A 24,308-nucleotide genomic window follows, 5' to 3' on the forward strand; every position below is an offset into this window, starting at 1 on the left:
AAAGGGGCTTGTAGTATAAAGCCCTTCGAGTGGTTAATAAGAGGGAAAAAGCACAATATAAATGCCACTCGTTATTGTCTAACCAGGCAGTGATAAAAAGAGTAGAAAATAGACATTCACGTTAGTAATTCATAAACATTCATTTAACTTTTGCAGCGATTTATCCAGATAAAAGCCATCTTATCTCTCTGATTATCTTAATGCAAATAATGGCATTAAGATAACTATCAGGATTTCCTTAACTGGTAGATTTTAGACAACATCATACATTCACCTGCCTTAATTCTTCATGGCATATTCAAGGTGCTGGAAACATTCCTTGGAGACTTTGGTCCATACTGACATGATATCATAATACAGTTTGATTTGCTGGCTGCGTATGATCCATCATAGAACTCTTCTATTCCTTTACATCCCAAACAAGTGTCTTTGTGAGTTACTTTTGCCTTCCTCAATTTTAGACAAACCATAAACAATGCAAAGTTTTTGTCTCAAGATTTTTTTTAAATTACATCTTCTCACTAAATGCAGCAAACATATTTTAAAAAAAAACATAAAACTAGTTTGGTTTATCAATTAGTAAAATTACAAAAATAAAATAGTCTCTATAATGACGTTTCTAACGTAAAATAACTCTTCTATGGAAACATTTTATTTACTTTTACACAGAAAAAAATGTAAACATAATATGCTGAGATGCCTTCTTTATTTAAAAGATATAACTACTGAAAACTAGCTTTATGCTGTACAAACATATCAAAAATGTGATGAAATTAGTGTAAAATAACACAAAAAATGACAGAAGAAAAAGGAATTTTACTGTAATTTTACATTGGTTTGTTTATTCATTAACAGACATGTTGTGAAATTACAGAGGTTATCACCACAAAAATGGTGGAAAAATTGTATCAATGTTTTTTTATGAGTGTATAAAATCTGCAAGTATCGTATCAAAAGCTATCATTACCCTAATTTCACAGTTGATGTATTTCATATTACCAAAATTGGTAAAAGTTTAGTAAAATAATAACAATAGAAACTACTGAACCAAATCTTCCCTCTCATGATATTAAGAGGCGAGCGGACTTGCTAGCAATGCTAATGGCTGTGGTGATGTTAGCAGTTTTAGCTTTTCAGCTACCTGTACAAAATAATTAGCATTAAGTAGTATGCCTCTTTGGATTTAGACAGATTTATCTATTTACCTATTTAAGTGCCCCCTGTTCCCACATTTGTTATTCTTTCTCTCGGCAGATTCATTATGAATTGTTGAGAGCTAGTGAAAAGGTGAGTTTGCACCATATGCGTTTTAGGGATGTTCAGAAATTACACTTATATTTACATGAAAACCCTGAAAGATTTTATATATATATATAAAATGAAATTTGAAAATATAGAATGAAACACTTGAATATATAGAATGAATGAACCTCATGTTTAGAGTTGAGGTTTTTCTGAATTTTCTGCCTTTACAAAATGGCATCAGCTGAACTATTTCAGTATTTTGTAGATTTTGAGTCTATATTGCGTCAACTTGAAGATCATATTTTCATTATTGCAACATTTCTAGCTCCCAGAATATTTTTTAAGGATTTTTTTGTTAAATCTTTTTTTTTCTTTTTTTTTTTACGGTGCACATTGTGAGATTTTGTTTTAATAGTTCAAGACCTTATTATGCAGGGGGGTGGCTGTGGCTCAGGTAGAGCAGTTTGTGTGCTAATTGGAAGGTTGGCGGTTCAGTCGCTGCTGCTCCAGATACTGAACCCCGAGTTGTACCCGATGCATACACAGCAGTGTGAATGTGTGTGAATGTTAGACAGAAGGCACTTGGACATAAAATAACATGCTTGCGTGAATGGGTGTGTGAATGGATGAATCCGATATGTTGTATTAAGCGCTTTAAGCGCTCAAGTAGACATAAAAGTGCGAAGAAAAGCATTATATTAGAACCAGTCTGTTCACCATTTATCATGCACCCAACAGTAGTGAGATGCATACTGTTTGCTGGAATGTGCACGCATGGGACACTGTAACAGCATAAGGATCCCACAATGCAATGCAGACAAAACACATAATGCACTGAAAAATATTCACTGTAGCTGAGATCCAATGTCAATAAGACTTTAGTTTAAGTGTTCATACTTGATTTATTGTTTACATTTGTCAATAAATCAGTGGAGCATCTCGGTTGTTTTAGCCACTGGCAATGTGTCTAAAACAAGAATAAATAAACTGGGAGGGGCACTGTGTCAGATTTTGGAGTTCTAATTTAGACAATACAACACATTCATAAATGAATATCTTACATCATAAAGTCTAAATTATTTTCACTTGTAAGGTTGTTATTTAAATAAATCTAACTTATACTCACTTACTTTCAAAGCAGCTGTTCTAATATCATCTAAAATTGAATCTGACTAAAAGTCCTTACTGTAGCCCCTTTGGTTATAGTTTGGTGACTTTCATAGTGTTCTCTTTGCTCTTATCCTTTTCTGACCTGCGTGTGAATATTGTCAGGATTACTGGGATGAAAACAAGGCCGTGAACCATCCCGATAAACACGACAAGAAAAAAAATCTTAAAAAATGTTCTAAAGGTGTTAAACTTTGATACAGACAACACTGACACCCCAAAGATGGTGGACAAGCCACCTTGGAGGACGGGGAACCCCAGATGTGTGAGAGCATCCACAGCCTTTGCATTAGGGTCCGTCTTTTTGCTGGAGACGAAGGCGTAAGACACGTGAGCGGAGAAATCGACAGTGAAGCCAATGCAGACGGTGAAAATGATCACGGATATGGAATCCAGGCTGATGTCCCAGAGCGCCATGAAGCCGATCACGCCTACAGTCACTGAACCAATCGAACAAGTCAACAGAAATGAGCAGACAGGGTTAGGAATGAGGAGGAGAGAGACGATGAACATCACACCTGCGATCACACCAACATTTTTGATCGTGCTGCTCACTACAACATCATACTGGTCAAAGAAGATGAATTTCTGGTTATAGACTAATAAAGAAGCTGCTCTGCAATCAGCTGAGGTGGACTGAAGTGCTTTAAGTGCATAAAGTTCCATGCTGCCACTGTCAATATCAACCATCTGTACGAAAACTCGGGAGGTGTGGATGACATCTCCGGTGATGTTCACATCTTGCTGGTAGAAAGGGAATAATTCAAAAAAATGAGGGAGATTTTTGAGGAAGGCATCTTTATCATTAAGGGTTAAATTATTTGCCTGCCCATACAACAAATAAGAGTCCAGCCAGGATGAAAAAATGTCTTTATCCACAATGTGGAGCCCTTTAAAGTCCTCAATGCATGCCTGGAGTTCGTGCCGCTTGGTTTCATCCCAGTATGGAAAAGGCTCACTGATAATAACCATCACAGATGGGCCATAATCATAGAAATAATGCCGATCCATCCTGTTGAATGTGTTGACAAGGGAGTCATCAGCTGCCAGGTCGTGAAGCTCAAACCCCTGCTGTACATGGAGGCATCCATAAATGCTTACAGCTAAATATGCCACAAAGAAGATGATTACCATTCCCTTGACCCAGGGTTTGATCAAAAACGGGCCGTAGTAATCCTTAAAGATATAGCTGACTGGTTGCATCTTCTCTGCTCCAGTGCTCTTATCAAAGTCACCTCCCACGCAGCAGATGCTGTATAGCTCAGAGCGATTTTTAGGTCTGTCTGATGGGATTTGCTTGCAGGTCAGCCAGTGCCTGTTGCTGCCTTCCCGCCGCCCATTTAAAGCCAAGAAGGCTCCAAAGAAGGTGATGGTGTAGATGTAACAGAATATGATTGAGGTGCTGGTGTACAAGCAGAAGGCCTGCATGGATGGGAAGTAAGACTTGACACCTATGAAGAACTTGAGAACATCGGTCACAGCGGTGATGGTGATGGGCATGATGGCTTCTTTGTAAGTGTGAGCCATCCTCTTTGGGACCGGGTCATTCACATGTGTGTGCTGCCAGTCAGACACCATTATGAACATGTTGTTCAGACCAATTCCTGGAAAAAAGTGATAACAGTTCGTGATAGTTTTACGGTACTCACATGACTCACATGCTTATAAATGAATGAAGTCACCACCTTATAAAACACCACTGAAACATTTTTATGTTGTCACCTTTATTACTTTTATTACACTTTTAATTACTTGGCTGGTTTTGCACTTCCAGCTAAAAGCTAAAACTAAAGTGTGGAAAGAAAGAAGCCAAGAGTGAATTTTTCTCACCAAGTAAAAGGAAAACAGCGTTTGTGACGGTGATAACAAACGGCACTCCGATGTAAAGCAGCAGGCCAAAGCCAGACAGAACTGCCAGCACAGCGGAGAGGATACCGAAGACAGCCACCCACACCTTGTTCCTCACATTGTCCAGTCTGCCAAGGAGAAATAAATTGTATTTAATTCCATACAGATGATAAAGATAACAGTGAACTGAGGGCAAGGTCCAGTTTTTCTGAGCAGCCGGTAAAGGATCATTGTTGGATGTTTTATAACAAAACAACTTCCTAAATATGACCTTTTATTGTGGATGTTCTTACAATTTGTAAAGTGAAGCTTGTAAAAAAAAAAGCCTCTTGTTCATAGTTAATACAGAGGTAGCAACAGCTGACACAATCTGAGCCATAAACCTGATAAACAATAGCTATCACACGTTCTGAAAATGTCCCGTCATAAAAAGAGAAACAGAAGGTAAATATATTGACCCGATTGTTAATTATTATCTTTCCCTGTTACCCAAGTTATATGTTATATTCCCTGTTGTTAATTATTACCTGGTTAAATATCCAAGAAAAAAGATATGTGCCGCCTTAAAAATCTGTGGAATAAGATTATAAAAAATCTACATTTAAGCTAAATATAGAAATGTAGTTTTTTTAAGAAAAATATGGAGGATTTGGACAGTTGTGTGTTAACCTAACATGTAAGTTTGTTCTAATAATATTTTTATGTAAATTGAAAAGTAAGTAAGAATTTTACGGATTAAGTGCACAGCGTGTTGTTGATTAATTGAAGTTGTTAGTGATAATAAGTCAAGAAACTTTTAAAGACTCTACAATAATACAGAGAAAATCCCTTTGAGAAGGCACTTGGTGACAGTGGGAAGAAAAAACTCCCTTTTCACAGAAAGAAACCTCTGACAGAACCAGGATGAGGGAGGGGAGGCCATCTGCTGTTACCAGATGGGGGTGATGGGAAGAAGACAAAGACGAACTGCGGAAGAGAGTCAGAGTAATATTACCAATGATTAAATGCAGTGTTGTGTATAAACACAGAGTGATTGAGTAAAGATTAAATATTTGGATGCATCATGGGAGCCTAGAACTATTGCAGTGTGACTAAAGGAGGATTCAGGGACACCTGATCAAGTCCTGCCTATACGTGTTGTCAAAAAGGAAAGTTATAACCTAATCTTAAAAGTGGGGAGGGTGTCAGGCTCAGAAAATAGACGACATTTCATGTGACATGAACTGTTTTTAAAAGCACTGTTCACCATACGTTCGTCTGTCTTCAAACAGTTTGAAGATAGAGGCATCAGCTGCTTTAAAAATGAAAAATGGAAACAATGTTTGGCTCTGATAAAGGTAAAAAAAAAATGCCTCCGATGTGTAACTCTGAAGCTCTTGAGCTCAGTAATTGAGATTGTGTTTCTTCAGTTGGATCATAAATCAAAGCGCAATAACAACTTTTCCAAGTACAAAAGATTTAAGTGAGATATTATTACTCTTTACCTCAAGACAAAACTAGGCCAGCAGCTTCTCTCTTTGTCTAAGCTTCTGGCTGTAGCTTGATTTTCAACAACAAAAGCATGTGAGTCTTATCAGTGTTTAATAGGAGTGGTGATAATTTCCACTTGTTTTACAGCAACAGGAGCTCGGCACCTTGTAGTAATCGACTCAGTCATTAACTCCTCTATATAACGAAAGTATTCTAGAGTCAAACGTGAGGCCATCTAACAGCTAAAACTGAAACTAGATCAGGAGACATCCAGATCCAGGCCTCAACCTGACTGAAATGGTGGGACTGAGCTGAAGCAACGCTGTAAAACATTGCTCACGTTACTTCAGATTATTAAGGCTAAAGGTGGTTTTACAAGCTTCTGAATCATGGGGGTGTAGTTAGGTTTCCACACATTGCTTCAGATTCAACTTCAGCTTTTTGTTTGTTAAATTAATGAAGACACTGTTATACATTGATATAGATCCTCGTTATTCTTCACCTCAGGCTGTATTTCAATAACTTTTAAGGACCAGATTAGTTTTATTGTCCTTAGAATTTAAAGAAGGTCTATTTCTTTTTACTAGAACTGTACCTATGAATTCAAACTTCTTAATCTACATGAAAATAGCTCAAAACAAAAAAAAAGTTAATTGTACTGCACTACATGTAACCTGACCTGGGTCAGACAAGCACTCTGCATCCTGGATTTTGCCACTTACTGCGTGCCGGTTGCTGATCACTTCTTACCTCAGGCAGGCTATCACAGAGACGATGACAGCACAGGCATAAGCGATGAGGAATAGGGGGAAGCCATCTGTGGTGTGGCTGTCAATCTCATCCTGCTTGGATTTCGAGGTGTAGTAAGACACCTACAAAAGAGCACAGCAGAAGGAAGTCAGCTTGAGCGTTTAAGTCACAAAAAATGATTGCACATGGAAGTCCTGGCAGCTGTTACATCAGTGTTACTCAACAGTTTGGATTTAAAAGGGCAGTTCACCCATAAAAGTCAAATATTTAGATGTTTCCTCTGGCCTGTAATGCTTGCCTGTTCCTCCACTTAGACTTTTCTACAGTTTACTTCCAAAAATTGGGCAATTCAATCCAAACCGTCTATCTTCTCATGAATATAATGGCGCTATGTGATAGCAGTACAGTACTTTTAAAAGAAACCCAGCAGAAATGTTTCTTGTTCTTCAAATCATACAATGTTAGTTCAACAAGGAAATCTTCAGACTATGTTATGAGCATGTTTAATGTTGGAACACATCTGCCAACTAAAAGAAATGTGTGCATACTTCACATTACAACCATTTTCAGGTTATAAATGACTCTATTATTCAGGAATACTTTCTTAATGGCTCAGTTTGTGATTATTCCATTTTTGTAGTTTCCTTTCATCATGAGATCAAGAGCTTGGTCCGCATAGCCGGCAATAAGTCAGACTCGTTTCCAGTGCATGATGGACTCTGCCAGGGCTGCCTCTTTGTCACTGATTCTGTTAGTAAATTTTATGGACAGAATTTCTAGGCCTATCCAAGTGGTGGGAGGCTTTCACTTGGGTGGTCTGAGAATCTCATCTCTGCTTTTCGCAGATGATGTGGTTCTGTTGGCTTTATCGGGTGATGGCCTCCAGCTCACACTGGAATGGTTCGTGGCCAAGTGTGAAACGGTGGGAATGAGAATAAACACCTCCAAATCTGAGGCGATGGTCCTCAGGTGGAGTGCCCACTCCGGGTCAAGGATGAGATCCTGCCCCAAGTGGAGGAGTTTAAATATCTCAGGGTCTTGTTCATGAGTGACAGGAGAAGGAAGCGGGAGATTGACAGATGGATTGGTGCTCCGGCTGCAGTGACGCTGTACCGGTCCGTTGTGGTGAAGAGAGAGAACCCAAAGTAAAAGCAATGCTCTCAATTTACCAGTCAATCTACGTCCCTACCCTCACCTATTGTCACGAGCTGTGGGTAGTGACCGAAAGAACGAGATCACAGATACAAGCAGCAGAAAAGGGCTTCATCTAAGAGAGGACTCCGCTTGGCCCACTGAAGATTTAAAAAGTTATTTTCCCAAAAAATACAGGGGGAAGACATGAACTAGTTTGTGCATAAAGTTAGAGAATATCAGTGTCAAACAACATAAAAGTAAAGTAGTTATTCCTAAATCATATTTTGTTTAACTAAATAAAATGAGGCTTAAAACTAGAATTACATTACAATAAGCTGTTAAACCATCACTGTAACGTGAAGTTTTGTGGGGGTGTTTTTGCATGACTTTGGTATTTTTATGGAGTTTTTCCATGCTGTTGGTAAAGAGAACAAACAACATAAAAAAGGACAATAAAAAAAGAAACAACCACTCAGTGTGGCTGGTAGTTTTCCACTGCTGATGGCACGTACTTGACCTTCATCCAAATTGTCTTTAACTCAAGTAGAACATTAAACCGCACAATGCTTCCAAAATTTACAACTGACTCCGAGCTTTTTTGTCAAAAAGCTTTTGGTGGCACATTCCAATGAAGAAAATGTTTGTAGATTCAAACTCCTTTGAAATCTTTCTGTAGTTGGTCTGTGGTCAAATGTATCTTTCTGTGATCATTTTATGTCGTTTTATTTTTGTGATTGAGGTCATTGTTTTTGCCCCAATTCTTGCAACCGGGTGACTAGAAGAGTTTGGGCTAGAAGCACAAGTCTGCTAACACATTTACTGCAAAAACTTTATGAAAGATTTATTAAAAAATAATAATACTCATTATCAAACACAAAAAGCATCATTTGATGGCATTGTTAAAAGCATTTGTGACTTTTGCAAAGCATTTCATCAGTCATGTGAAAAACAGTTAATCGTAAATGCACATCGAATAAATACACCCAAGAATCTCTGTTTGCATTCAAGCATTCAAAGAGGTTATGTTACTTGCTTCAACTTTAAAGTTTAAAAAAGAAAATGAATAATAAAAACATGAGTAATGATGTGATACTCACATAAATGTGTTCGCTGTCTGTGTTGTCTGATAGGAGCTTTTTAAATTCTCTCAGCCATAATTTTGAGGCTTCAGCTGTGTTTTCCCGATCATCTAAGTAGTAGAAAAGTTTGACAGCTTCAGCATTTCTGACTGAGTCGCTATCATCTGTAATAACACCACCCAGCTCTGCACCTAGAAAGAGTGGAGTAGCTTTGTGCATGTGGACTGGATAGGTGATGCTGGTCTGATTGGTTAGACTGTAGCTGAGGATTTCCAGGATGATGTTTGAAACACACTCTCCGTTGGCTCTGGCACACAGTTCATTGAAGCCCAGTCTCCTATTGTCCACAGTGATATCAAGGATCTTATTGTTAAGTGAGATGATGTCCTCGAAAACAAGTGTGTCCAGTAGATTACGGCTGTTCCTGGCCACAGCAATGAGGGATGCAAAGCTGCCCTTGTCATACTGCCTGTCTTCAGAAAACATGGAGTAATCGTAGGGAAAGTTTTTTTTCACAAAGGCTCTGGTTGCCTTTGAGGGTCCTTTAGTTGGTGTAAACTGGTGCTCAAGACTATTGTCCTGTCTTACCTCGAGAAAAATGAAGCCCCCGCTGAGTGCTGCTGAGAGTAACACAGGAACAATGAAAAAATATAATGGATAGGATCCTACTTTTGATCCAAGATTTTCAAAAAGCCGTGACAGAGGCTTTGTCAGGCTGCCAGTGTGTCTAGAATCCATCCTTAGTGTTGCAGGGCAGTGACACGGATCTGGTGTGACTGCACACTTATAAAGGGTGTCAAGATAAGCTTAATCCTAATACTTATTGCTTCTGGGAAGAGCTACCCTTATTCCAGGAAAAACAAGATGACATGCAAATTATTCAGTGTTCGGTTTTTATTCTGCGACAGTAAAACGATAAGGCAAGCTTTTAAAATGATAAAAGGAAACAAGCTAATTAGTGACCCTAGACAAGGATTACCAAATGCTGACCTTGCTCTGACTTAATGAAAATAACAAGGGCGGTGAAAAATCCGATTTTATGACATTATGTTGCAACTATACCTGTAAAACTGTGTTATAGCTATGTGACTTTATAACTAAATTACTTTGTAGTTGTGTCATGTCACTAAAATTACTTAAGAAGGCTCAATGCTGAAGACAAACAAGCTTATAAAAAATTAGATTACTTCTTAAATTAGTTAGTCATATTAAGGATCAAAGTATCCCTTTCTGTGAAGACTCTTTTGACATTTTGGAATTTAAAAGGAGTGGTCAAAGCATTTCTGTTACCAAGCTGTAGCATGTAGCTCCTCTCCCTTAGCTTCCCTGCTTAGCCTCTTATGTCCTTGTCTAGTCTCGTGTTTTTTGTATTACTTTTCCCTGGAACACTCTCTCACAGTCTGTTCTCTAAAACCTAAAAGAGAATTATGGATTTGATCAACTGGTCCCTGAATGCAATTGACACCCCTTTCTCAACAAGAAGTTTGGGCTTGGGTGAGCCTGAGTGCTGAAGATATCGACCTATTCGGAACCATGGTAACAGGGTTCTTGCTGATCGGAGCTGGCTTGGCCCTGACTTATCGAAGAATTAAGAAAGCGGAACTGGCTGTTCAAACCCCCACAAGGCTGCCCGCTGGGATTGAAACGATGGGAAGAGGTGAATAAAGCCTTGATTGATTTGATTGATTAAAGTTAACTCCCTGTGAACTACTTGGACCTTCCATTGCTGCTGCTATGATGCAACCTGAATCTCCTGTTATGACCATTTGTACCCACTGACCTTAGGGAACATCAACTTCTATGTCAAACTGTCCAGATGCTGGAAATCCCCAGAATTATATTCTCACTGAAATGTTGCAATTTTGCCACATTGGAGAAAATCCAGATCATTGCAAGCACCTCCAGGTAGTCAGAACAGGACATTCAGAGAGGGTATAAAAGTAGTAGAAGAGCTGTCAGAGACCAGAAGTTAAGCCTTTCTTAAGCTTATACACAGTTACAGGTAAAATGTTGTGTTTAGTCTGTTTAGATCTAACTCTGGTTCATTTTGCCCCTTGGTGCGGTTTGTTTCTCCAGGTATGAACACAATGACAGCACTCTGGTTTGTGGTACTCTGGTCTATAGTACACTTCTACAATACATTTTGTATCTCAAAATGTACTATAGGTGTATGAAGGCTTGCAATTAGCTGTGAAATTAACATAAATTCACACTTTTCTCACACAGTACCTTTGTCATGTACTTACATTTGTTGCTCCCAACCCAAACACATCTGGCCAGTGACCAGACTGAATATTATCACGTGGTTTGTAGTGACACATTTTGGTTCACTTGGAGTTTTTGTGACCACACAGACTCGTTCTCTGAGAATTTTTAATTGATTGTAATTCATTATAATATATTTATAATTCAACTGCACGTGCACCCCCGGCAGTGTACTTCAAGTCAACATCATAGAACTATAACAGGAATGACTATTCGGTCATTGGATCTCCAGCTAACCACACCTGATTGTAACCTAAGCTTCACACTAAATTTACTGTCTTTGCCTACAGAGAGTAATTCTCAACCAATGCAAACATGCTTCCATGCAGTCCAAATGCACGTCACTCGACGTGGATGGCACTGGGCATCAGTCAACAGGAAACAGTTAAGGAATTGACAATGAAGTTCACCAGGAATCGGAAAATTGTAAAAAAAAAACCCAAACAATTGATGGTCAAAAATGTTCTGCGAACAACGTGCAGGCAGTGTTTCAGTCAGTTTCCTTCCGGCTCTTTGTGTCTTCTAACCTTGCTCTTCTCCATGATGGACCAACAACAGCACTTAAATTCAATAGTTGCACCATAAACAGTGTTTTAGATGCTGCCTTCATCTGACAACAGATGTTCAGCAGGTAGACAGGCAGTTCCTAGCTGGGCACAAAATGCCGTGGACTGCCAACGTGCTACCACCACTGAACTATAATTTCCCCCATAATGTTTCAAGGGACAACTGAAGGTCAGTTAGAAAAATGTGTTTGGACTTTAGCAACACTTGGGCTCTACAAGGTGTGAAAATCCAGGAGGATTAGTTTTACACTTCCAAGCTTGTCTCCATTGATATCATTTAACCCCTGTCATTCAGCTGTCAGTCAGAGCCCTGCCTTCGAGCCACAGCTCATATCTCATCTTGCAGAGGTCCTTCATGGGGTCGTCAATTTCTCATTCTCTTGGTGATTCTAGCAGACAGCTGGCAGAAGACTGGTGGAGACATCGGTTAAGTCAAATCTTTTCTTCAATTTGCCTTTTGTCTTTAAGGCTATTAAAGACCGTAAACAATAGACAAACACTGGTGTCTGTTCTTTAGCTCTCAGTTTGCATCAGCATGCAAATGAGTTCCACTCCAAAAGCTACCATCTTCAGGTGTGTGAGTAAAAGTTGACACTTTCATTAGCTTTTCTCTCCCTCCTGTGTTAGGGAATGTGTTGTAGAAAACCAGGAAAACCTGGCTTCATTTGATGTTGACGAGCAATGGTTCTACTCTGAGCTCCTCACCCTACCTCTAAGGGAGAGCACAGGCACCCTTCAAAGAAAAAACATTTCTAAACCAGTCATGACGACCTTTGTAATATCATAATCGTATCATTGACGAAAATCAAATGACGAAGATGAAAACCCAAACCTCCTAAACCCATACAATGTTTATATTAAACTTTATTATTAACGGCTTTCCACCCAAACACTCTCACCAAAGCACGCGGCCAGCTGCCAAGAATTTAACTCAGATCTTTGCAATGGTGGGCGAGTGTTTTTACCTTTGCTTCAGTACCAATATTTAGTGCCAGAATTATATGCCAATGCTTTCCTTTTTTTAATGTGCCAAGATGGACAAGGATTAACTGTTCCCCCTGTGGGCTTTATTCTTGGCAGAGTGGAGAAGACTCTGAAATAGCATTTATTCAAAGCATCAAGGGACAGTAAAATGACGCTGAACCAATGCTAATGACTTTCTGTGGGGATGTTTGAAGCTGCAGTTCATTTATACAACAAATGAGTGTAAAATTTGAAAAGACAGGGGAAACATTCTATATTTTTACACACATTAAACTTAACCACAGAAAGGCTTGCAGTTTTAATTTGACTGTGCCACATTGCCAGCCACTTCATTAGAATTGCTATTGTAAATATCATATCAGCCAATTACATGGCCTCAAGAGAACATGCTAAAGTTCAAACCAAGCATCAGAATGTGGAAGAAGGATCTCTTAACTGGCTTTGAACCTGGCATGGTTGCTGAATCCAGATGGGCTGGTCTGAATATTTCAGGAACTGCTGATCTACTGGAATTTTTTACACGCAATACTTTCTATGGTTTACAGGGAATGGTCATAAAAAGAGAAAACACTCAGTGGGTGGTAAAAACACCTTGTTGATGCAGTAGGTCAGGAGAGAGTGACTAGATAGCTCACAGCTGACAGTAAGGCAACAGTAACTGAAATAAACACTTGTTACAGCAAAGGTATGCAGAAGAGCATCTCTGAATGCACAACATGTTGATCCTTGATGCAGAAGACCACACAGAGTGTCACTTCTGTCACCTAAGAACAGAAAACTGAGCCTACAATTTGCACCATCTTACTTGAATTAAATTGAATTAGCTGAATATTATTGCTGACCACAGTGTACACATCTTCTGATCGCTGTGTCAGACTGGTTTCTTAAACATAAGAATGAGTTCACTCTATTCAGATGACCTCAACAGTCATCAGATAGCAATCCAACAGAGCACCTTTGGGATGTCTGGGAAAGGAAGATTTGAATCGTAGATGTGGAGCCGACAAAGCAGCGACTGTGTGATACTGATCACGTGAAAAGGGAACAAATGTCTGAGGAAGGTTTTTAACACCTCGTTGAGTCTGTGCCATTAAGAATTCAGGCAGCTCTGAAGGCAAAAGGACAACATCACTGCTGATCTGTCTGGCCTGGCCCTGCTGAGATCCTCCTTGAAGTGTTTTTTTTTTTTTTTTAGTAGCTCCAGTGCTTCACCAATCGTATTCTATCGTTTTTAGTTGTGTTTAGTTTAGTATGTATTCTTTTTTTTGGTGGGGAAAAATCCCAGTTCTCAAACTGAATACAGCTGACTGCAGTCGTACAACACTTCTTCATAAACACCACAGGTTAATAAATTACCTGGCAGTGCTGTTGTTTTATAGGTTATATAAAGAATCTTTATAAAAGCAAGCAGCTAAAAGCAGAAGCACAATCTCAACATGGTCCACTGGATTTTCTTTTTAAACTCCTGCGATGCATTCATTTCTTCTTCTCTTTTCTATTTCCTTTCACTGTTAAAGAGGAGTTTCCATTATGCCAGTGGTTCACATTAAGGAGATGGGAACAGGCTGCTACCTGCAATTATCCTTGCTCACCCAGCCGTGGGTCACTAGGTGCTGAGCGACAGCTGGCTGTCTCGTTCCCTCCACCACTCACACACACTAACAGTCACACACCTGCACACCACACTCATGTGGTTCCAGACTCCTTCCCACCCATTCTTTACATTCACCTGCCAAGCAGCTTGATTTATAAGGCCAATGTTCAGAGCGATACAAACCGCAGACACATAGGTGACGCACAGAATCAGTGCAGTGTGTTCTGTAATATATTCATGCATAGAAAAGCGATCAGTCATCCTGTAAGTGTGGAAGAACAAACACACACAATGTAAGCAGCGACAAAGTGATTGTTAAGGAACAATACTGACTCAGTTAGACTTTTCTGATTGAAAAACAGTGGGATCAAGTTAGGAACTCCAATGCAAGACTAAATGTTCTAATAATGAATTACGACATTCCCTTAAATAACAAAAGAATAAATAAAAATAAAGGTTTTATTGATGTATGATGTTTGATACAAATTTGAATGGGGAATACAGTTAGGGCCTTTAAATTTGTGTGTTTTGCCCCTTTTTTTATACACTCTCAAAGTAGGAGTGTAGGAAGTACAAGACAGAGTCATAAACATGACTGTGCTAAAAAATACAAACAATAGCAACTACAGTTAATGGATAATAAAAAGGCAATCAAATGAGCTGATAAACCTTAGATCTAGAAGACCTAATAGGTACTACACAGCCACCTGTGATATTAAAGTGTTAACCAGATTACCAGTTACTATTACAGAAAACACTTCTTCTCACTTCCTGCAAAGAGAGAAAGTGATCCAGATCAGAGGGCATGCTAGCAAAGTGCTTTGTCAAATCCGGCCTGACTTTCCATCTATTTTAACAACTGCAGCCATAAGCAATCCTGCAGATCTATGAAACGTATCTTCCCCCTTCCTCTTGCCACAGCTGCTGAGGCAGCACCTGGATTTAAATTACTAGACTCCTTTCTGAATGCCTGATGGTGACAGCTGAGGATGGAGAAATTACCCACAGACCTGTTTTTATTCTTTCTCATGTGAGAGGCATCTGGGAAGAATAACTGTAAATTGTTTAATTCCTACATAACCAGCACCTTAACAAGTTCACGTGCTAATTCTTATCATGGAAATCCACAACGATACCATACAGTACAAAAGTCTTTGACCACTTGTAGTTTGGTGATATTTTGTTAAGGAAATAGGAAACTTTAGGTAACTTTAGGCCTTCATGAATAGTTCACAAGGACATTCGCAGCTCTTCTTTGGATGTTGGCTGCCTTTTGTTTCTGTTCTCAGTCAAGATGATTGGGCCCTGAGGACACCAGTTAATGATTGATGGCGCTCCATTGTTCTTTCTTCTGTCCAGGTACGTTTTTACTGCACTGGCAGTGTGTTTGGGACCAATGTCGTGCTGATAAATTAAGCCGTTGATAATTAGACACTATTCAGATCCATGGTGGATCAAAATCTGAGAAAATCTGACAAATCAGTTTTGACAAGTGGCCACCTTTGACTGAAATGCTAACTCCAAACCATGACAGAGCCACCATCATGTTTTACAGATGCCTGTAGACATTCTGAAAAGGGTCATGTTCAAGGACTGGACTGAAAATGGGTGAAAAAGCAGTCAATTACCAAAGATCTTAGAAAGCCCTTCAGAAAGGTTGGAGGACTATTGCTCAAGACCACTTTTAAAACAACTGCAAAAAAGTCTAGCTCCTTGGAATTAACAAATTTAAGAATCAAGCAATGGATTAAGACTTTTACACGGTGCTATGTATGTCAGAAGTCTGGTTTTTATGACAAAAAAAGCATTTTCTAGCTTATCGAGCAACTATTAAACTCCTCCAGGTTTACACGGTCAATACTGGAAAAAACGCAAATTACTAAGAAAAGATGAGGTGAATAAAACATCACTTTATAATTAAAAAGTGATTTAACAGTCAGATTTTATTACTGCAGAAATGTGTGATTAAAGTAACAATATTGACTTTACACCATATTTTACACCATATTTTACTTATTTTACTTCCCCCTGCATCTACATCCATATACTGTTAATGAAACGCAGCAGTAGCCAAGGGGTAGACATCCCCAACTAGTGAGCTTGTTGCATAATCAATAAAATGAGTAATAAAGCTGTTTAAAGCTCTATTAGAGTATAATTTGTGTAAAATATGTTCATTTTTCTCAATCCTGGGGGCTCAGACAGATTTACCTTTTTAATTTGTCTTTAAATGCATTTTCACGAGGTTGCTCGCTCATTTCTTTCCCTTTTTTGACATGTTAATCAAGATTTTAGGTTTTTTCTTTTGTAATGTGCAGGGGTGCACATAAGTGGTCCGCAGGTGCGCATTTGCTGTCAAAATAAAAGACGCGCACCAGATAAGAAGTTGCAACGCGTGTTTGCGTACATATAAAAGGCACTGTTTTTGTCCGCTAGAGTGGGATTTTCACGGCATATTCTGCACCACATCTCTGTGCGTTCATCATTTGTTTGAAGCCAGCTCACCTTCTGCAACCACTTTTCCGAGAATACGCGCTTCTTTTTCGGTTCGGACTCCTGACATTTCTTTGGAGGTGGAGGAACACCAATGTATTTGCTTAAAGGAGCTTGCTTCTTCAACATCTTTAAGAGTTCGAAACAAACGTCTGTCCTCCTCCAGAAAATCTTATGTACGCAAATGCATGTTGCAACTTCTTATTTGGTGCGCGTCTTTTATTTTGACAGCGAATGCGCACCTGCAGACCACTTATGTGCAGCCCTGGTAATGTGTTCTGTTTGCAGTAAAAATCAAGTGGATGAAACAACAAGGACAAAGAAAAAGAGTACTTTTGTAATTTCTGGCTAATTATTTGAAGCTGGACATCAACAAAAGCTGGGATCATTTTACATAACTTTTAAGAAGGAGTCCTGTATCATGCTCTCCACCTGGTCTACCAGCACACTGTACTCTGCTTCACAAATGCTGTGTTTCCTCTTGGCACTTTCTTTCAGGCATTTTATCATCTCTCTGTGCATTTCTGGTCTGGATGCAATAAATTCCAGCTTCTTGAGCTGCTCACCGGGATCCTCTGGAATATTTGGGATTTGCAAAGCTTTGAACACAGCGGGAGCAAATTTCCCATAGTGAGCCGTGGAACAAAACACTACGGGACACGAGCCATCCTGCAGCCTATCAGCGACGACTTTAGCCACAGCCGTGTGTGTGTCCATGACGTAGCCCGTCTGTGCGTGAACACTCTGGATGGCGGCCAAGCAGTCATCCTCAGAGCACCAGCCAGACAGCACTTCCTGCTGAATCGTGCCAAGAAGAGGCTCGGGAACCTGAAAGTGCTGCTGTCTGTCTAAGCGTGTGAAAAGGTCCTTGACAAGATGGCTGTTTCCGTCGGAGACGTGGTAGATAAATCTCTCGAGGTTGGAGGACTTCAGGATATCTATAGCGGGGGAGTGGGAGAGCATCAGAGACCGTCCCCGAAGATCGTACTGGCCTGTCTTGATAAAGTCAGTGATGACACGGTTGTGGTTGGATGCACAGATAACTTTTCTTATCGGGATGCCCATTTGTTTGGCGTACACAGCTGACATGGCATTGCCAAAGTTGCCAGTAGGGATGCAAACATCAATGGGATCGCCGAATTTGATGACACCATCCCTGCACAGATCCAGATAGGCTGATGAATGATAGACCACCTGAAAGAGGAAAAAAAGTTTGCTTAGTGTTGCAAAATAATACTGCCCTTGTGACTGACTAAAAATCACAGACTTTTAGCAAGTAAGTGAATTCCTGAAGGACAGCAAAACACCTGGATCAAACGTTTGGTGTTTTCACAACAACAGAATGGGAAACACAATAAAATTTCACTTTACAATAACGTTGTATTCCTGTTTCTGCATTTTAAAGAAAGACTGCTTCGTTCACAAACATACTGGGGTCATAGTTTGAAGTTTAGTTCCACTTCCTTGCAGCACAAACCAGAAATGGACACCACTCACCTTCAAAATAAAAGTTTTTTAAAACATGTTGGCTGCAGCTCTGAAACAACTTTTTTTTGGTAACCATGGAAGTCTGCTGGCAACCAAAGCAATCACAATGTTGGCTACAAAAAAAGCTTATTAAATTGTAATGTTATAATTAAATGCTTATATTTACAAAAATCTTGCAGCAACACTCTGTGATCATCAACCTACCTGTGGCAACAGCCGTGCCCAGTTGATGGAGTTGCCGGTGCTGAGGACTGTGCCGTACTCTACAGCGAGATGCCCTGTCAGCCCCGCCTGCCCAAACATCCTCTTGATATTTCTCTGGCAGAAGTCAAAGTCTGACAGGACGCTGACAGCCCTGGCATTGCCCTCCCTGTAGCTCATCATCTGGAGCTTCTGAATCTCACTCACTCCTCCCTCCGGATAGAACACCAGGACGCCGGTACGGTGTCTGTCAGTGCCGCTCAGCCTGCTGAAGCCACTGAGCACTGCACTGCCAGTGTCTCCAGATGTGGCTACCAGGATGAGGAAGTTGCACATGGGTGGGAGGCAGTAGGCGAAGAGCTGAGGCATCAGCTGCAAAGCGAGGTCCTTGAAGGAGGCGGTGGGGCCGTGAAAAAGCTCCTGAATGTACTGATTGTGGGCGAGGTGTTTTACAGGTGCGACAGCCTTGCTGGCAAAGTTTGACCCATATGCCTTGAATATCATTGTTCTGAGATCCAAAGCAGAGACGTCCAGAGGGTGGATGCACTTTTCAAGTAAAACTAACGCTCGCTCTGGGTATGACATCTCAACTAACCTCTGCCATTCGCGTGTGCCTATCTTTGGGAAGCCATTTTTGGGAACATAAAGCCCTCCATCTGGAGCCAGACCCTCCACAACCACATCACTAAAGTATATTTTCTGCTTGGACAATCCTGCGCTATCACATCGGGTTGAAATGAATGTTTCTTCATCACTTTTCTGGTATCTCTCCACAGCTTTCAGCACCTTCTCTGCTACCTCCTCCACTGTGTCTCCTGTTCCACACAGCACCCTCACATCAGGCCATTTCTCATAAAACTGTTTCCTGTAAACCAAAATGTCCCTCATGGATACCCCTTCCTCCTGGCCCACTATCCTGTTCACCTTCATGCTGGTGAGTCTCTGTAAGATGTCCTCACTGTCCACATCCAGGTAGAAGACCAGCCCGCTCTGTTTGACATGCTGCATTGCTTCAGCATGAAGAGGATTAGAGCCCGTCAGGGAAACAACACACCCAGAGGCAGAGAAGTTACACAAAGCTCGACCTTCTTCCTCCAAGAAACACCTTCCGCCAACTGCTGCCAACTTAGCGGCAACAGGCATCTTCCATGCCGTCTCCAAGACGTCATCATCAACATCTATGACAGGGAGTCCTAGTTTGTGGGCTACTATCTTCCCCACCGTAGATTTTCCTGCTCCCGGAGGACCCATGAGCAGGATGTTCTTGTCTCCCAGGCAGGTGGATCTGGCGGAAAGCCATGATTTTTGTGTAGACAGTGAACTCAGGCACCATTTGGCAGCTCTTATTGGAAGCTGGCTTGTATTCAGTAAACCCATTCAGGAATTAAATGACAACTGCCCTTACCCCTGTGAAAAAGAACATATTTCAGTTTTCTTTCTTTTTTTTAGAACAATGGTATTCTAAGATTATAGTACACCTAAATTTACAAGTCAGCATGTTAGCTTTTTGACAGACCTTGAAAAGTATTATATAATCTTGTCACACACCCTAACATCTTAAAGATAAGAAGACACTGTTCTAAAATCATTATCTCTACCATTTAGACAATAACTCTTGTTGCTTTTAGATTGGCCCTAAAAAGCCATACCAAAGCTGTAAATATAAACAGAATTTTTTCCAATTACATAAGATGGGTAATAATAGACCTATCAAGCATATATGCAGTTACATGGCAAGTACATTTAAGTGCACTGACAGGCACACCTCCCCTTTTTTAGTCACATGCACTGATGTCCAAATATGGTGAAAACTGTCCCACTTTAGGCACAGCATTTCTATGCCTTCTCCCTCATTGTACACAGCGAGAGGCTCCAATTTACACTGGCAGGGAGATGATTATCAGGCAGAAGAAAAGATAATATCTGCTGAAGATATCAGTATCTGACTACTGGGAAGGTGGGGTTAACAAAATATCAGGTAACATCATAAAAACAAACCTCCGCTTTGATTTTATACAAGTTGGTAAGCTTGTATAAAACAAGATCAAGTGCATCTGTCCTTCAGATGCCTGATGTGAGAGTTTTAACCTTCAAACTTCACACGCAAACATGTGCTTTACCCCATATGCAGTCTGAGGGGGACAAACTAGAAAACTCGAATTCATTGCAAGGACTTTTTTTTTACATAATTCGTACAGTTCAATAGTGTTCAACAGCAGCATAAAAAGTTTTTTTTTTTTTAACGTAGGTCAGTTTGTTTCATTTAAATTGACCGTTAAGGTATAATTACAGATATCAGTAGCATGATTTCTGCTTTCGAAGTTTAGAGAGGAAGTTAGCCGAGGAATTTAAAGTCAGCTGCAGTTGTAATTACCAAGCTCATAAGCTTTGATAAAATATCGTAAAAGGCTGGGATAACTTCTCGGCTTATTCAGGACACTCACAGATGACCGTAAATGAAATTGAATGAGCAATACACTTACGCAAATAACGACTTTCCATAAGCTCCACCTGCTAATAAATGACTTTGTAAATTACGTAATTATGTGATTTTGTTAGTTCACACAAGAAAATGAACTCTTTACGGCAACAGTCTCCACTACAGTCGCCATAAATAACTACGGTGAGCCTAAAGGGACAAAATTATATTTATCACTGGAAGCAAAAAAAAGAAAAAGAGAAAAATTGCTTAACTATATATAAATTCAGCGACATTTTAAACTGTAACCAAATAGCTTAGCAGTTGTAACAATGAATGCGAAGTTCTAGCAAACATCTAGAAAAATCGACAAAACAAAGAGAAAATCTGAAGGCAAAGCAGAACTCTTTGCTGCTTTCAAGTCTGCCTCGAAAATCCCTACCTCTAAACGCCAAACAAACTTCACGCGAAAATACCATATAGCCCTAGTAATCTTAAAGCAAGAAGACAAGAATATATTTTTGCAATTTAATGGATAACGGGAAACATTTTACATTTGCAACTTTCAAAAATAACAAGATGTAACCCTAAATGTGACACTTTCCGACCGCTCATGAACGCAACATCTGCTGTTCTTGTTTCCTAGCAACCAGCCGGTGTCAAACAAATTTGGAGAATTTAAGGCTATTAGCCTTCAAAAGAAGCTACGGCACTCTTTCGTTAATCGCCTCTTTATTCATGATGTCTGAATATGTTCATCTTCCAGAAAGTGCCTTCAATCTCCTTCCAGTGGAAGACAAAAAGAAGGAAAAAGCGCCCAGGTAAATTGCTTCAACTTAGCTCAAAGTACGCAGTTAGCTTTAAACTATTATTTGGGGTAAACAAAACAAAACCACGACATCAGTTTGACATTTTACAAAGTCATTGGTGTTTTTGTTTGTTTGTTTGCTTGTTTTGTTTTCCAGAAATAACTAATAAACTTGGGGTAAATAGTAAATTGTAGTTTTACAGAGAATTTTTTATTAAAATAAAGAGAAAAGAAAAACAATCCTATAGCTTTGTTTTTATTTGCGTTTTTAAATGTTTGCTTTTAGTTTTATTGAGATTGTTTTTAGAGTATGTTTGCTCATTTTTATTGAAACGTTTTGGTGTCTGTTAAAGGTTTCTTTTTTTCCTTTTAGGTATGTAAAGAGTTAATTAGAGAGATTTTATACTTGTTTGATGTTTTAGTAAAGACCCTGGATTCGTTCCTTGTAAGCTTTTACTGTGTGTAACTGAGGAGACATTACATGCAAGTAGCTTGACTCCGGGGGTGGGAACCCATTCCTGTGTTAGACATTTTTACTGCGTGCATGCGCAGTGAACTGTTCGCTTCGAACAGGTATGGTAAACCCCCACTGATCACGAGAACACTAGTCAGATGTTCTACACTACTGCAAATTTAGATTAGGTCGTAAAACAGATACGCAGCTTTTGGACGGTATTTTAAAAAATAGTATAGGGGGAAAAAATCTAGAATTGTGTAATAATGTAGTTGATTTAATGTTCTTTCAATTTGTTATGTAAATTAAAATGAAAAACTAAAAAAACTCATCACTACCTATTTTGTTGACGAGTTTGACTTAAAAATAACAGCAGAAAAGACTAAAAATAGTGATTTATAATATTACATTTTGTGAGTACAGTATATCAATTCAGTTTTCTTTTATTGTAAAGCATGGTTTTCATTTGTTTTTAATTAAAAAATAATAATTTTGTTTTTAATTTTTTTTTAGTGATTGCTTCAACTAATGTGTTGCTTTTTCTTTTTTTCAAGGTATGTATCAAAATTCAGGCCTGCAGTTGTGTTGGAGAGAAAACTGGTGAAGGAGCCGATAAGGACAATGGGACCTGCCAGAGTGGAGTTGCCATCTCCAGAGAATTTCCTCAAGAAGCATTCGAAAGAGCCCAAACTGCCTGAACGTGAGTTCATCTGTCAGACCGTTTTATTAGCGTGTGGGTTTGCCTTGAGATGGTAAATATGAGCTTCTTGGAATTGCATGTTTCAGAGACGCAGAGCGCCAAAGATGTTCATAAAACCTGCTCTTTCACTGAGAGGAAACCTCCGGTCCCCAGAAGGAATGACAAACCACTGATGGGAATTTACACCAAGAGGGACTTTGTAAAGGATACACCTGAACTGGTGCCAATGAAACCACAGCCTGCATGCGTAGACACCAGCAAGGGGCACAAACAGGTGCTGGAAAACTCAGGGCTTGTCCCAAAGTTCATCACACGAAAGGTATTTTCCTACAGTTGCTACTTTCAGTCTTTTAAATATCAAAATAAAGCATGCTAGAATAATATCATGTTTATATTTGCTCATAAAACACACCCTGCATGAAGGACTTTGGTAGAGTACCAGCGTACCTCCAGCAGCGCAGCGAAGCAGAGAGGAGGGCTCGAGAGGAGTATGAAAACTTTGTAAGAGCAGAGCGGGAGCAGAGGGCCATGAAACACATGACAGAGGAGGAGAGACAAGCCATCCTGAAGGTAAATAAATGCAGGGGAACCATGCTGGATCTTACAATTTAGTGGATTTAACTTGAGTTATACAGGGTTTTGAACTTCAGTTACTCACATGCATTAACACAGTGAAGCTGTAGGATGACAGTTAGATTGTTCTCAGTTAAAGTAAATGTTGACGGTTCTTTGTCAGAGTACAGTTTTTCATTTAAACTTGATTTTTCTATATAAGGACTTACAGTAAGAAGTCAGAAGACTAGCGGGACCATCGATATTTAACTTTAGATCCTTGATTTCTCAATGTGGGCATCATTATTTTGTGTTTAAGCTTTGCCTCGTGTGAATGGGTGATATGGTATCCAGTGATTCATATGGCACAGAACAATGTTAATGTTTAGCCATTAACACAACACAGTGTCTGTCCCTGTGCGGGATATGAGGCACAAAAACTGAGATCTCTGAGATCATTCCAGCAACATTTTCTGAGTTTACTTATAAAAATGTTCACAACTAAACTTGTATAAAGTGCATGTAACATCAAATTAATTAGAGCTCTCATACTTGTGTATACTGTTTTTTAGTTCAAGAGATTTCTCCTCCTTAACTGCTGCACATGCAAAAATGTACAACAATACACCAAAGCCAACTCTGGCTGCAAAATACCAGTTTTCCTTCCTTACTCAGCAGGATTTCTTAGATAATTACCCTCTGTAACATCTCTGACTGATGCCTGTTTACTCAGAAAAGCCTTGAATACAGATAGTCTGTCTTGTGGCATTGATGCATTTCCTTCCCCAAATCTTCTGTCCAGCGCCTGAAGGAAACCTGGGATAAGCTGCATCACGAGTACCAGGCCCTTCCCCTCATCATCGACACTATGTCACAGAGGGCCACCAAGGACTGCCTCGAAAAGCAAATGAAGCAGCTGGAGGACGACATCGATTTATTCGAGAGGTTCAAAATCATCTACATACCTAAAGATGATTAAACTCAGCAGTGATGAGATGCAGTGTAGTGAATGTTGTTATTTGCCCCATTCATGAGGAAAATAAACTGGTTGATTTACTGTATTTTTTTTTGCAGTGTCAGTTCATTTTTTT

At 39.6% G+C, this 24,308-nt stretch overlaps 3 protein-coding genes across 4 annotated transcripts; 1 reads left to right on the forward strand and 2 right to left on the reverse strand.

Moving 5' to 3' along the window:
* Positions 1-671: 671 nt before the first annotated feature.
* LOC146511634 (patched domain-containing protein 3-like) lies at positions 672-10,889 on the reverse strand. The gene is made up of 4 exons (XM_085173096.1): positions 8,712-10,889; positions 6,481-6,602; positions 4,243-4,388; positions 672-4,016 (listed from the first exon to the last, which is right to left on the reverse strand). The coding sequence occupies exons 1-4, from the start codon at positions 9,429-9,431 to the stop codon at positions 2,446-2,448; spliced, it is 2,559 nt and encodes an 852-aa protein (XP_085029222.1). The 5' UTR covers positions 9,432-10,889; the 3' UTR covers positions 672-2,445.
* Positions 10,890-11,239: 350 nt separating this feature from the next.
* On the reverse strand, positions 11,240-21,143 carry thnsl1 (threonine synthase like 1). The gene is made up of 3 exons (XM_085173097.1): positions 20,768-21,143; positions 18,288-19,691; positions 11,240-17,789 (listed from the first exon to the last, which is right to left on the reverse strand). The coding sequence occupies exons 2-3, from the start codon at positions 19,659-19,661 to the stop codon at positions 16,986-16,988; spliced, it is 2,178 nt and encodes a 725-aa protein (XP_085029223.1). The 5' UTR covers positions 19,662-19,691; positions 20,768-21,143; the 3' UTR covers positions 11,240-16,985.
* Positions 20,131-24,278, forward strand: enkur (enkurin, TRPC channel interacting protein). Of its 2 annotated transcripts, XM_085173099.1 has the most exons (6): positions 20,131-20,262; positions 21,470-21,524; positions 22,520-22,665; positions 22,752-22,984; positions 23,089-23,235; positions 24,020-24,278. In XM_085173099.1, the coding sequence occupies exons 3-6, from the start codon at positions 22,587-22,589 to the stop codon at positions 24,194-24,196; spliced, it is 636 nt and encodes a 211-aa protein (XP_085029225.1). In that variant the 5' UTR covers positions 20,131-20,262; positions 21,470-21,524; positions 22,520-22,586; the 3' UTR covers positions 24,197-24,278. The 2 variants fall into 2 exon arrangements, with proteins under 2 accessions (XP_085029225.1, XP_085029224.1); XM_085173098.1 differs by lacking the exon at positions 20,131-20,262 and having other exon boundaries at positions 21,347-21,524.
* The last annotated feature ends 30 nt before the right edge of the window (positions 24,279-24,308 follow it).

The sequence above is a fragment of the Neolamprologus multifasciatus genome, chromosome 9, assembly GCF_963576455.1.
Source record: "Neolamprologus multifasciatus chromosome 9, fNeoMul1.2, whole genome shotgun sequence".
Lineage (NCBI taxonomy): Eukaryota > Metazoa > Chordata > Actinopteri > Cichliformes > Cichlidae > Neolamprologus > Neolamprologus multifasciatus.

Bases quoted from the DNA above. Each gene is read 5' to 3' on its own strand.
- LOC146511634 (XM_085173096.1), bottom strand. From the start codon at position 9,431: ATGGATTCTAGACACACTGGCAGCCTGACAAAGCCTCTGTCACGGCTT. The intron at 6,603-8,711 runs GTGAGTATCACA...GCTCTTTTGTAG, and splicing joins CAGACAGCGAACACATTTAT to GTGTCTTACTACACCTCGAA. The intron at 4,017-4,242 runs GTGAGAAAAATT...ACTTTTTTCCAG, and splicing joins CGCTGTTTTCCTTTTACTTG to GAATTGGTCTGAACAACATG.
- enkur (XM_085173098.1), top strand. From the start codon at position 21,442: ATGATGTCTGAATATGTTCATCTTCCAGAAAGTGCCTTCAATCTCCTT. The intron at 21,525-22,519 runs GTAAATTGCTTC...CTTTTTTTCAAG, and splicing joins AAGAAGGAAAAAGCGCCCAG to GTATGTATCAAAATTCAGGC. The intron at 23,236-24,019 runs GTAAATAAATGC...TCTTCTGTCCAG, and splicing joins AGAGACAAGCCATCCTGAAG to CGCCTGAAGGAAACCTGGGA.
- thnsl1 (XM_085173097.1), bottom strand. From the start codon at position 19,661: ATGGGTTTACTGAATACAAGCCAGCTTCCAATAAGAGCTGCCAAATGG. The intron at 17,790-18,287 runs GTAGGTTGATGA...TTCCTCTTTCAG, and splicing joins GGGCACGGCTGTTGCCACAG to GTGGTCTATCATTCATCAGC.